This window comes from Lacerta agilis, chromosome 5 (genome assembly GCF_009819535.1).
Source record: "Lacerta agilis isolate rLacAgi1 chromosome 5, rLacAgi1.pri, whole genome shotgun sequence".
In the NCBI taxonomy this organism is placed as follows: Eukaryota; Metazoa; Chordata; class Lepidosauria; order Squamata; family Lacertidae; genus Lacerta; species Lacerta agilis.
In genome coordinates, this window is record NC_046316.1 from 25,675,875 (window position 1) to 25,689,051 (window position 13,177).

General features: G+C 37.6%; 1 protein-coding gene across 1 annotated transcript in view; it reads right to left on the reverse strand.

Annotated features, from left to right (window-relative positions):
• CTNNA3 (catenin alpha 3) overlaps positions 1-13,177 on the reverse strand; it is a 577,780-nt gene that overhangs the window by 545,798 nt on the left and 18,805 nt on the right. Inside the window, 1 exon segment of the mRNA XM_033148941.1 lies at positions 7,224-7,343. Coding sequence (XP_033004832.1) covers positions 7,224-7,343 — 120 coding nt within the window.

A 13,177-nucleotide genomic window follows, 5' to 3' on the forward strand; every position in this document is an offset into this window, starting at 1 on the left:
TACAAAATTTTCACCAAAGTATTAGCAAATAGACTAAATAATATATTGGCGGATATAATACACAAAGACCAAGTAGGCTTTGTGAAAGGCAGACAGGCCAAAGAAAATATAAGAAACATCATAAACATAATGGAATGCCTAGAAAATAATAGAGGCAAAAAAGCGGCAATAATATCCCTTGACGCGGAAAAGGCTTTCGACAGGGTTTCCTGGCAATTTATGAAAGAAATACTAAAGGAAATAAATATTGGAGAAAAATTTGAAAGGGCAATAGGAGCTATATATGGGAATCAAAATGCGAGATTACTGATCAACAATAAATTGACAGAAAGTATAAATATTACAAGAGGAACGCGACAAGGTTGTCCCCTATCACCATCCCTTTTTATAATGGTTTTGGAGATGCTATTAAAAACGATAAGAGAGGATGAGAAAATAAAGGGGGTGGTGATAGGGAAAACGAAACATAAGATCAAAGCCTTCGCGGATGATATACTTATAACATCAGAAGATCCCATAGATAGCATCCCGAATGCTTTACAGGTTATAAAAGAATACGGCAGCCTAGCAGGCTTAAAAATAAATTACGAGAAAACAAAGATGATGGTAAAAAATTTGGAAAATAAAGAAAAAGAAAAACTACAGGAACTCACAGGATTAAAAATATCAAAAAAAATAAAGTATCTAGGCATTTCAATAACAACAAATAGTTTAGACCTGTTAAAAGAAAATTACGGAGAAAAATGGAGACAAATTAAAGGAAAATTGGAAATATGGTCCAAATTAAAAATATCACTACTTGGAAAAATCTCACTGGTGAAAATGGGCGTACTATCTAAAATGAACTATCTGTTTCTGAACTTACCATTAATAGGGGGGACAGACTACTTTAAAGAATGGAAAAAAGACATCGCAAAGTTTATCTGGAATGGGAAAAAACCCCGAATAAAACACAAAAATTTAATAGACAGTAGAGAAAGAGGGGGTTTCGGATTACCAGACTTAACATTGTACCACGATGCAGCAGCACTATATTGGATCAAGGACTGGATAGAACTGAAAAATAATGATTTGTTAGACTTGGAGGGAGAAGGACTGGGGTTTGGCTGGCATTGGTACCTAATGAAAGAGAAAATAAACAAACAAAACATCTTTATGAACAACATAATTAGGAGATCGTTATTTGGAATTTGGTTAAAATACAAAAGATACTTTGAGACAAAGGTTCCTTGGTGGTTATCCCCCCTAGAGATGGTGGCAGTGAAGAGAAGGAATATGGACTCCAATTGGCCTACCTATAGAGATTTATTAGAAGAAAAAGAAGGAGAATTAAAACTAAAGGCATATGATGATTTGAAAGAATACTTAACTAGCTGGCTCCAATATTTCCAAATAAACCAAAAATTCCAACAAGATAAAAAAATTGGATTTGCAAAAGGGAAATCAAAATTAGAGGAAATTTTATTGGATTCGCAAAAAAGCCACACAAAAAATTTATACAAAATTTTATTGCAATGGGAGACAGAGGAGGAACAAATCAAAGAAGCCATGATAAGATGGGGTCGAGACTTAGGCCGGCCAATAATGTTAGAGAAATGGGAAAGATTATGGAGGAGGGATAACCACCTAACCCCAAATTACGACATCAAGGAAAATTTATTGAAGATGCAATACAGATGGTACCTCACACCGGTCAAACTGGCAAAAATTTACAAGAACGAAAACAACAAATGCTGGCGATGTAAAAAAGAAATAGGTACATTCATGCACATGTGGTGGTCTTGTAAAGAAATTAAAGTGTTTTGGGAAATGATATATAAGGAGATAAAGAAAATGGTTAAATATTCTTTTAGAAAAAGTGTGGAGTTATTTCTTTTAGGAATGATGGAAAATGAAATACAGGCTAAAGATAGACACCTATTACTATATGCCACGGTCTCGGCGAGATTGTTGGTAGCGCAAAACTGGAAGACTCAAAGAGTACCGGAAAAAGAGGAATGGCAATTAAAATTATTGACTTACTATAATTGGGCAGTAAAATATGAAGAATTACAAGGGAAAGGTAAATTGGAGATAGAAAAGAATTGGGAAACGCTTAAAAATTATTTTAAATTATATGTTAAGAGAGCCAACCTCTTGGCAGAATGGTAAAGATCCAAACGAACAAGTTGTAAAAGAAAATTGGTTAGATAAAAGGATGTGCGGATAGATTAACAGACATTAAGGACAACATGTAAGGTAAACTGTGAAGCAGAGGGGAGGGGAGGGGAGGAAAGAATGGAGGGAGGGGGGAGGGATCAAATTGGAAATAAGTTGTAACAAGATGTAATGACTCGGTAATTTATATGATGCATATTTTTTTTGTTATGATAAATCTTTGTTTGTCTGTGGTTTGTGTACAATTTGAAAGAAATAAAGTTTATAATCTTGAAGAAAAAAAAAATGGTTACCGTAAGTGCCAATGGTTAAGTGCCAAGATCCCTGAAATCTTGCTACCACTCAGCGGAGATTGGGGTGGGCAATAACAGCAGCCTTTCCTTGCGGCATCTTTCTCTTTTTAAGCTTAAGTCTCAGAATTGTATACAATGGTGGTTTTCATTTAGCAGAAAGCAGGTCTGCTCCTGAAATTCAGCACAAGTCACCAGTTCCCTGAAACCAGTTCTAAAGATTCTCTGGAGGAGAAAGGAATATGACATGGAGGGGTGCAATAGGTACAGCAAAAATCAATAAGGCCCAACTTCTAAAAGTTGAAATTCTTTTTCCAAAGAGAAAGTCACCACTGGATACAAACCTCTTGGCATAACTGAGGTCTCCAACTCCCCATCCTCAAGGGGAAAAGGTTGTGGATAAGACTTTGGAATGGACTTGTCTTTAGAGTCTTGTCTTAGATAGCCCCTGCCTTCTTGGGAATTCCAGCATCAGAGGAGCTCATGATGCAAGCACCTCTCCAGCCTTAAGAGGTCACAGTGCTCTCAGTGGACTCCAAGGACTCCAGCCCAGAGGAAGAAGCATAATGGGAGAGCAGAACAGAACTCTACTGTCCCATCTGGTCATGGTAGGGAACCTATGTTCTCCATACATTATTGGACCCTAACTCAAATCAGTCTCAGCTAGCATGACCGACAGTGAGGGATTCTGGGAGTTGTAGTCCAATAACATCTGAAGGGCCACTGGTTCCCAAACCCTATGTATGCAAATCCCCACCGTACCCTTGATGAATTGGACCAAATGCTTATTGTACAATGGATGCACATTTTGTGCACCAAAAGACTGATATTCTTGCTCCATCTTCTGGAAACAGGAAACACGACTTTGCACACCCAAATATGTCTAAGAATTTCTATTGAACTGATATGTTTTTGTCTGACAGTTTTTTATCTTCACAAAGAGGTGGTCATGACATATTCTTATATGCCTTAAAATAGCACTGTTTAAATAATTCATGATCAATTAAAAATCTTTCCGCACAGACAAATTAAAAGCTCTTTTATCACATATTATTAGCCTCGGGGTATACAATCAAAATCAAACAACTACCTTAACATCTACATTAGAGTGGGGTGGTATTTTTACATTTTTAAAGCTCTGTTGTCACCTATTATGTCACTATATAATCAGAGAAATCTAAGCAGAAACAAAACATCCTTTGAATTTGAGCCAGCAGTGCCACAGGCACACCAAAGGCACTACCAACATTAAGAACATTACTGTTTTAACCAAATACCTAGTTTGACAAATGTACTGCTGAAACAGGTCGTAATATTAATACATATATGATGATCTTATAACCCCTCCGTTTTTCTAATTGACTAATTAGCTAAAACAATTTTAAGATGATATTACATTCCACTATTATCACAGCAAGGGGCAGGAAGAATATTTTTAGTCCACCCATCAACATATGATCCAGGGCAGCATACAATACAATAGAGCATCAAAACAAGCAGTAAAATAATGCTACAATAAAACAAATCCAGCTCAATTTATAAAAGCAAAATAAAAATACAGCATATCATTAAGATCACTCAGGGAGTCACAATTTGCCCACCCCCTATTGCAAAACTGATGAAATTCCTAGTACAGTTTTAAGGACCAGGTAGAATGCGATTCCAAAAACATGCAATTACAACAAGGCCTCTTACAGATGTAAAGATCTAAAGTGAACATCAGGAACTGTTACCGTACTTCATAATCATTTTTAAAGCCTTATTGATATTCAGAATGTTGTAGAATCTTCATCTAAATACTGTCTTCACAACTGAGCAGCAGAGGGGGGAAACCAGCCCAAGATTCTACCTCTGAAAAGCTAGGAAGGTTTTCCAGATCTAACTCCCCAACTCCATCCCCTGGGCTGTGGGGCTCCCAACTACCAAAGCAGAACAGCAAAAGCCTCGTGCAAGTTGTCCTGAATTGTTCCACTTTTATCAGTGTCAGTAGCAATGAACCAATTTAAAAGAATTCAGCACTGTTTGTCTACAACTACATCAGTGTTCTTATACTACATAGTGTTTCTGCTTCATGCACAAATGATGCAGGAGAATCCTGTTTGTGTTAAAAGAAGCTTGAATAAGATTGTTAATAACTAGCAATTTCAACTAAAAACAAATGAATTAAGGCTATCAGAAGATTAAATATTTAATTAGCCAGCTTTATAAAATAAATAAATAAATGCTTATATTGCTCCTAAGAATTAAATTATTATATATTCAACAAAGTAACAACTTACATACAATAAATAAATGAGCTGCACCACTCATGGTTGAGATGTCACAAAAGGCCAAGTTTTATATTTTATTTTTCATTTCCTTTTACATTAAAACAAAGAACAAAAATACTTTCTAACAATAAGCAAATGGGCCCTTAATCCTTGGCTTCAACTATTAAAATCTGCCCTTGCCAAATAAACCCTTTAAAGGTTGCAGCTTACAGTATCTGATGCTAAACCACCAGCCAGAAGAAATAAATGCTGTCAAAATGAATGGAGATATGTTTGAAAACACTGCCACCTCCTGGCAGTAAAAAAAAAAAAAAACAAAACAGGATAAAAAGGAAGTCACACAATACAGTGGCACCTCGAGTTACAAACGCCTCAGGTTACAAACGCTTCAGGTTACAAACTCCGCTAACCTGGAAGAGTTACTTCGAGTTGAGAACTTTGCCCCAGGATCAGAACGGAAATTGTGTGCTGGCGATGCAGTGGCAGCAAGAGGCCCCATTAGCGAAAACACGCCTCTAGTTAAGAACAGTTTCAGGTTAAAGAACGGACCTCCAGAACGAATTAAGTTTGTAACTAAAGGTACCACTGTATACCAGTTCATAGGCTCCTAGAAGTCTTTCAGAGCATTCACGTGATCTTTTGGCATCAAAAAAACCAGACAGTTCCCCCCACCACCTATTTAATCTGAATTTACCTTTGCCATAGAAAATATGATCCATAACATCATAAAATATATGTATTTGTAAATACAGTGTGGATGAACCTGGTATCTCATCTCAGACTTTGCATATGTTCACATTACTGCTTACTCTGCATCCAGTGCACTCCCACTGGTAGTTTTTGAAGCAGCATTCACACAACGTTAGCTGCAATCCTTATCAATTCCGTACTGTAGTTTTTTAACAATAATGCAATATTTTCCTCAAACAACTTCTTCAGCTTTCTTCTAGAAAACTGGATGTGAAATGAACAGTAATGTGAACATTTGATGAGTGTGCATGTGCAGATGGCAGCTTCAGTTCTGGAGGGGCTAGAGGGGGGTCATGCACATTGGGTGAAGACACCCCCACCCACTCTCTGATGTGAACAACATTCTGCAAATGCAGCTTGAAATGTAGCAGGGGAAATGACCTTGCTGCTAATGTGACACGTTTTGCATTGTAGCTTCTTTTTTAGGAGAGCTAGAGACTAAGAGGAATTTGGTGCTGTGCTAATTTGGTGGATCTGTCAGCACACACATTTCTGCCTGCTAGTGCAACTACTTAGCTGAATCAAGCCCTTACTTTTTAAGAAGAAAAAAGGAAGCCCAGAGTCTGGGCATCTGTCCAGGGTACCAATGAAAGCCTTCGCAGGCATCTGGGCACCCTTGGGTGTCAGGTTGGTGATCCCCGGGTTGGCTACCCCTGTTCTACCTAATGTGTAATTAGAGTTTAGAACAATTGCTAGAAGGCACTGAGCATGATACTGGTGAATAATTGACCATTTATTGATACGGAAGAAATGTAGAAGAGAAATCTAGTGTTTTAAAACAAACCCGTTGAAAGGGTATTATTTTATTCCTCAGAGCACCAAGTAGTCCTCAAAAGTTTTTTGTTTAGAAAATAGGAAAGGATAGAATAGAGATAGTTATATCATTCCTGGATATAAAAGTGCTGGGAAAGGTCTGTATTTTAGGGTTTTTTCAATTGAGTACCTGGGTTCAAAATAATTCAACAACCCTTTATTTACACCCTGATTTTCTACAGGAGTATCCAAAGCAGCTTAGAAGAATACTATGTAGTTCAGGTGGTGGTAAGACTTCTGTCAGCAGAACAGGGAGGGAAACAATTTTTAACAATTCCCTCCCCCCCCCAGTCCTCCACAGTCCTCCTACATCTGCTCTGGAGGGCCCCTCAACCCTCTGGGCATGGGAGCTGCAAGAGCAGGGAAAATAACCAAATCTGATTTCCGGATTCCTCCCCCATCCCTTGGAAGCAATCATTTCACCAGGGAAGAACACAATATAACTTTAAAAATAAGCTGCTTGAAATAAACTGAGAAGTTCCTTCTCTAGTCTGGACAATGGGTGTGTTTCACTCCAGCCTTATCTTTGTCTAATTAGCTAGGTCTGCTTTCCTAACTGTCAGTCATTGCTATCATATCATTCACTGGCTAAACACATTGAAAGGTGAGCACAAGCTACTTTTCCACAAAAAGAATAATACATTAGTATCTGTTGTGCATGTGTGTGTCCTATGGATTCTGGGCTGTACCCTATATTTTTGTCCTGGCATTAAGAAAACAAACCTCAGTGAAATAGGGGGGGGTAGTGATATTTTTTAGTTTTTAAAACATTGCAAACAGCCTCAGTTTACACCTACATAAGACATTGTGGGTAAAATTCAGGGCACACATCATATTGAAATAAACAGAAGTTGCACGTGGTAGCAACATTTACGTACTTGGGTTTGAAAATTGGTGATCCAAATGTACAAACACATATGATTGGGCTACTAAAGTTTCTTACCTGTTGTCGTTTGAATGCCAAATGGTCCAGCTTTTTCAACTCTTTCTGGAGGTTTTTATATGTTTTCTGTAGTTCAGATTTACTAGATGCATTTTGAAGACACACAAATGTCCTTTGAACCTATGGCCAAACAAGGAGGGGGGTTAAATATTATTTTAAAACATTCCATGCTTAATTAGAAATAGGCTCAGAAAGAATAATTGGGATCTATTTGCTTTGACACCAGGTCTAGCCACACTATCGGGAACATGACGGTGCCTCTTGGTGGCTTCCCCTCTGTACCCTCAACCCAAACAGGAGCTGCCCCTCACTGGGGCACCTAGTAATGTCTGCCCCTTTTCTCCAAAAGTTACCTGTTAGTGGCAAGAAAGATATTAGGTGGTGGTAGCACCACTGTGGATATCAAGATCACTGGGAAATTTAGTTCTCTGGGTTTCTGTTGTTGTTTTCCAGGTGAAATAGAAGAGGGCAGCTGCTTTGGTGAGAATAGCTAGACTGGGGCTGGGTCCAAACTAACTGAGCTTGAATTTCAGAGGAGCTTGGGCTTGGCTTATAAATAAGTAAACTTGGGAATTCAAACATCATCTGCATTGATATACAATTATTATTTCATATATGTTTTTGTATGAGCAAGACATGCATGTTTTGTCTCAAGAGATTCAAACTTTAAATTCAATTCCCATTTCATTGTCCAAAAATGTTTTCTTGACCTTGAGGTAAATTAGGGCATACAAGCCTAGTTTACACAATTAATGTATGGACGACTCATTTTGATGAAAAACTATTTTCCACCATTTGCATCCATCAATGATTCAGTTTATTCCTGCACATTATGCTTGAACTAACTTTCAATTAAGAGAGATGGATGGTTTTGCAATTAAACTTTGTTCAATGCTTTTATTTACTAAAGCTTTTCTTTCACATTTAAGAAACACCTGTTGGATGTGCAATGCTCAAACAAGGGAATCCAGAGTATTCCCCATGTGTCTCAGTATCTGCTACTGGAACATAAAAAGCCTTTAGCTCTCAGCTGCTTTAAATGCATCAAATCATTAATTGCTGAGAAGTACACAGTTACTATGGTTACAAACACAAACTGGAAGGGAAATGTTACAGAGTGTACAATGATATGCAGAAAAGCACAGGCCCATGGATTGCAGTTAGTATATACTGGTCCCACATTATGGATTCAGACAAACATTTTAACTCAGATGCTGTCCATCCACACTGCATTGCTTTAAATTCAGGTATGCAATCTTTTTTAAGCCATGCACAGAGCCGGATTTAGGTTTGATGCGGCCCTAAGCTACTGAAGGTAACGGGGCCCTTTATATGTCCAGCTGTCTTTTGTCAACAACAAATTGTCACTGTTTTTTGTGTTGAATATACTATATGGTAATTTATGGACCTACACAAGACAAAACACTGTTGTGTATGTAGGTTTTATTTTATTTGTGTTTTTTTATCTTATATTTTGGAAATGTACATCCAGGTGTTTTTTCCTTTAATTTTTTTTGGGGGGGCCTAAGAGAGTGGGGCCCTAAACTATAGCTTGTTTAGCTTATACTTGTATGTAAATCCAACACTGGCCATGCAGCATCAATAGATCACACCTACATTTGTATCCTGGTTTCTGATCCAGCAGGTGATATGCATGCAAAAGCCAGCTTGGATGGACTTGAGTCTGTAGATGGGCCTTTACAGTTCCCCTGCTGGAAACAGGCTGTGATTGCTCAAGCAGAGGGGCTGTGTCAGCTTTCCTGTGGATGCACATCTTCAAGACAAACTGTCCCCCCCCTACATGCATATAGCTTTTCAGATTCCAAGGGAGCATCAGTCTCATACTTCAAAGGAGCTTATAGGAAGAAGATGATCTGGGAAGATATGTACTCCTGTCTCTGGAGTACCCTAAGGTGGAGGCAAGCAAGTCACAGACTGTTGGCTTCCTTTCAGCCTAACTCTAAAAAGCTACTCACTAAAAGTTTGAGGCAGTAAGGTGCACATGTACAAGGCTACCCAGCACATCTGCATACAGGACACTCACTTAACAGTAGGAAGCTAATATTTGTAATGGTGGTCACAAATGAGTATTACTTAGTAAAAAAATAAATAAATAGTATTATTCTGCTACAGCAAATGTACTTTAAACGTGGATGTGCTAAAACTCTGGTGCTAAAACTCTGCACTGAAATGTGCAACAACCAGACCTCCATAATCTTCATGGAGCTCAGTCAAGTCACACAATGCAACCTACATTTTAACTAATATAATCACTATGCAAACATCAGCATGACATCAGGAACAATGTCAGTGCTTGACACTCCTGTGCTACCAGGTTCTTTATTTTAAGGTGGTGTGTACTTATGGGACATAAAGGTCCAACAAGAGAACAAGAATAAAGATACAAAAAAGTTCTTAGACTATGAAGTGAAACAGGACAGTCTGGTACTGACACCACTCTCACTAACTATACAGACTTTACAGACACTGGACTATAGTAAAGATTGTATGGCATGCCACCATTTTTATAGTGCTCGTTATAGACTAGTATCAAAAGTTGCATGATAGAATTCCTGCCTACTATTTAGATTAACTTTGATCACATTTCATTTTATCTTAACTGATGTAATATATAATTAAAACCACTATGCCTGGGACTGAGGGTCTCACATTAGCAAGGAGACACAGGTGTTACAGTGCTTCAAAAACCAGTTCCTAACCTAATTCTGATGAGCAATGGGCACATTTGCAGGAACTGCATGATGTGAATTTTAATAATCCTCCACAATATAGCTATTCTATACAGTATCATTTCATGCACTGCACACCCCAGACCAGACAGTATGTCTCTGACACTAAGGCGATAAAATGCTGTGCCAAAACCCATTTATGGATTTGGCCCCCTTCTCCCACCATTTCATACATTTAACAAATCTTTTACTTGGTCAGCAGTTTCATTTTGTAGTGAATGACATAACCTTTAAAATTAATTTCGGTTCAGTGATCAAACTCCTATTTTATTCTATGAAAATTAGAAAACCTTGGAGCAATGGAACTGGAAAGCAAAGAACCTCTTCATCTGCTCTCAGATGATTAATGGACAAACCTTAACAGCCAAAATCCTCATGAAGTAACAGTACAATATGTCAGCATTGCCACTATAGAAGAACACATTCCAGGGGAAGCTTTATAGACATATATTTTTAAAAATTGCCTTTTTAATTGACGTGAACTAGCAAACATTCTGAGAAGGGTTGCTCTCAGTGCTGCACAACCATTTCTAAGGTACTGCAGAAGTTCAAATGCCTTTTCTTGGATCAGTTCCATAGTTAAGAATATTTCAATTACCTGAGGGAGCTCTAAAATATAATAATGAAAGTTAAAAGACTTTGGATAGAAAAAAGCAAAGTCAGAACTCATTACAGATTTCAATTGTATTAGAATTTGGCCCTGGATGGCAGCGACCAAAATGCTATTAGCGCTTGATAGCTATTCAACAGCATATGTTAAAGTTACCTGGTCATCTCAGTCTATTTTCTAATTAATGTGACAACATAAAAAAGAAATGCTTTTGTCAGATGCAGTATGATGAACAAGCACTGCAAAGCAATGAAAAATATACTACTACTTCCACAGAACAGAACTAGGAAATGTGCTGGGCACTGTAGAGGAAGATTATACAGCTGTCTAACATGCTCTGTAAGGAGAGAAAATCATTCTTTACTGATGGTTTGTTTTCCATGAATACTACATTTTCAGAAAATGGAAAGGAGACGATTATAGTATTCTTTGGTATATGCTCCATATTTCTGAAATATTCAACAGCACACTTGTGTGGTTTTCAATCGTTTTAGCAATTTCTAACAATTCACACAATAAAGTAACCAGAAAAGTTTCAGAAGTACTGAAAGTACCCACAAGATGATTACTTAAGATTGGTTAGTATTGCTATATGAAGCATAGTGGCAAGTCAAATTTCAGAAATCTGATGGAGCTTAGATATAAAAAAACATAGTGGGCTAAATAAATTAATAATAATAATAATAATGCTCAACAGAAAACAACATTCTATCCTTGCTCTGCACTCAGTCTATGGAATATCGTGGATTATAAATAAAAGTGTGTATTTTTTATTTTAAAAAAACTGAACTGTTTCACTCACAGTGCCTGTATAAACTAACATGTGCTATTAAAATAGGACACTGGTCTTCCTCAGTGACCTCCAATCCAGGGTGCAGTTTCACAGATGCACCACTGCGGTATGTTCTACATGTAGCTGCTTCAATGACTGCTTGGAAACTGCTACCTGCCTTTCAACAGAAATAGTCTGCATACACGTTTCACACCCACCCACCCACCAATAATCCTGGAAACTGTAGTTTAAGGGTGCTGGGAATTGTAGTTCTGTAATAAGTAAGCTGTAGTTCCCATGACGGGGGGGGGGGGCGTGCTTGAAATGTAGTTTGTCCACAGACATAGCATGCATATAAGGGAATACAATTTCAGCTCTGATCCCATTGTGGAAATGCATTCTCTGCATTTTGGCTACATATATCATCTCTCCCCCTCTTCCAAGATTAGTCGCTATGGAAATCAGTTCTTCCAGTTTACAGCTGAATGGACAATGCACAGGTAAACGGTGTCGGGATGGGGGAATGGATGGAGCATGGTGCATACTGTCACTTTTTCCTAGAAATAAAGCACTGCTTAGGATGTTAAAGTACTGCAGTGAGGTCCCACAGAGGAGGACACACATTAGCAGGTCTCCAAAACTCAATCTTAAAAGCCTCTAGAAGTAAATGTATTTCTGTACAGAAAAGACATTGAGGAAGGAATGCTGCCTTGATGTCTAATTTCATTGATACTATAGTGATATATTTTTCAATTGATATTGTTACTATGCACATTTCAGCTTTTTAAAATTAGGTCTACAAGATTTAAAACAAAGCAAAAACTAAATACTTGCCGAAATATTTCAAAAGAAAGCGGAAAACAGCTAATAACAAATAACAAAAACAGTAGGTGCTCATTTATGAGGCATTTCTGTATTACCATCCATATGCAGCATCCCAAACCATTCATTACATTACAGATTACAAAAAATACACATTATTACAAAACCTACATGAATGTCATATGAAGGTAAATGTATGTGCATACCATGTAATCCTGTCTTCTGAGCCTAAGGTGACAAAACTGCTTCTAGATAATCTGGATTTGAGCCCATGCCTCTTAGGAAGGCCAATATCTTTCTTTTCTACCTTCTCTAAAGTGGGAGTGGGGGCAACAGGATTGTTGTTAGGATGCATGCTGTACAGAAATGTTGTTATATAAAACAAGAGCACAGCAAAAGCAGTATAAGTGTTCCTTGCTCCTTAGAGATGCCATAGGCTGTTCATAAAAATGAAACATTTGCCCTGATCTATCTGATAGTAAGTCATGTTTAAGTCCCACTAGAATCAATGGAACTAGTTAGCCATGACTAACTTAAGTCTCATGGATTTCAATGGAACTAGAGCATAATTAACTTTGGTTAGAGTTGAGCCATGGCTTGGTTGTTGCTTTTGAAAACAAAAAACACAAAAAAAAACACCTCCCATTTCTAAAGATTTATTTGTTCATTTATTTTTAGGAATTCTATACAGCCTATTCAAAGCAAACTGAACAAAATACTTTACCAGAAGAAAAATAATGGAAATATAGTACCATAACCACATATTATAACTAAGAACAACACCATAAACTCACACCAACAGCTAAAATCATCCACAGCCAAGGTCATAAAGACTGGAGGGGTGGGGACCAATAGTAAGGTGCTATAAAAATTAAAAAGAGGAATTAATACCAGTTCTGTCTGAAAGTCTGAATTAGCCCCAGGTCAGTTTAAAAAATAAAAAGTCTAACTCCCAACACATTTGATATAATGGAATTTGCAGGTTGAGCTGCAGTGATTC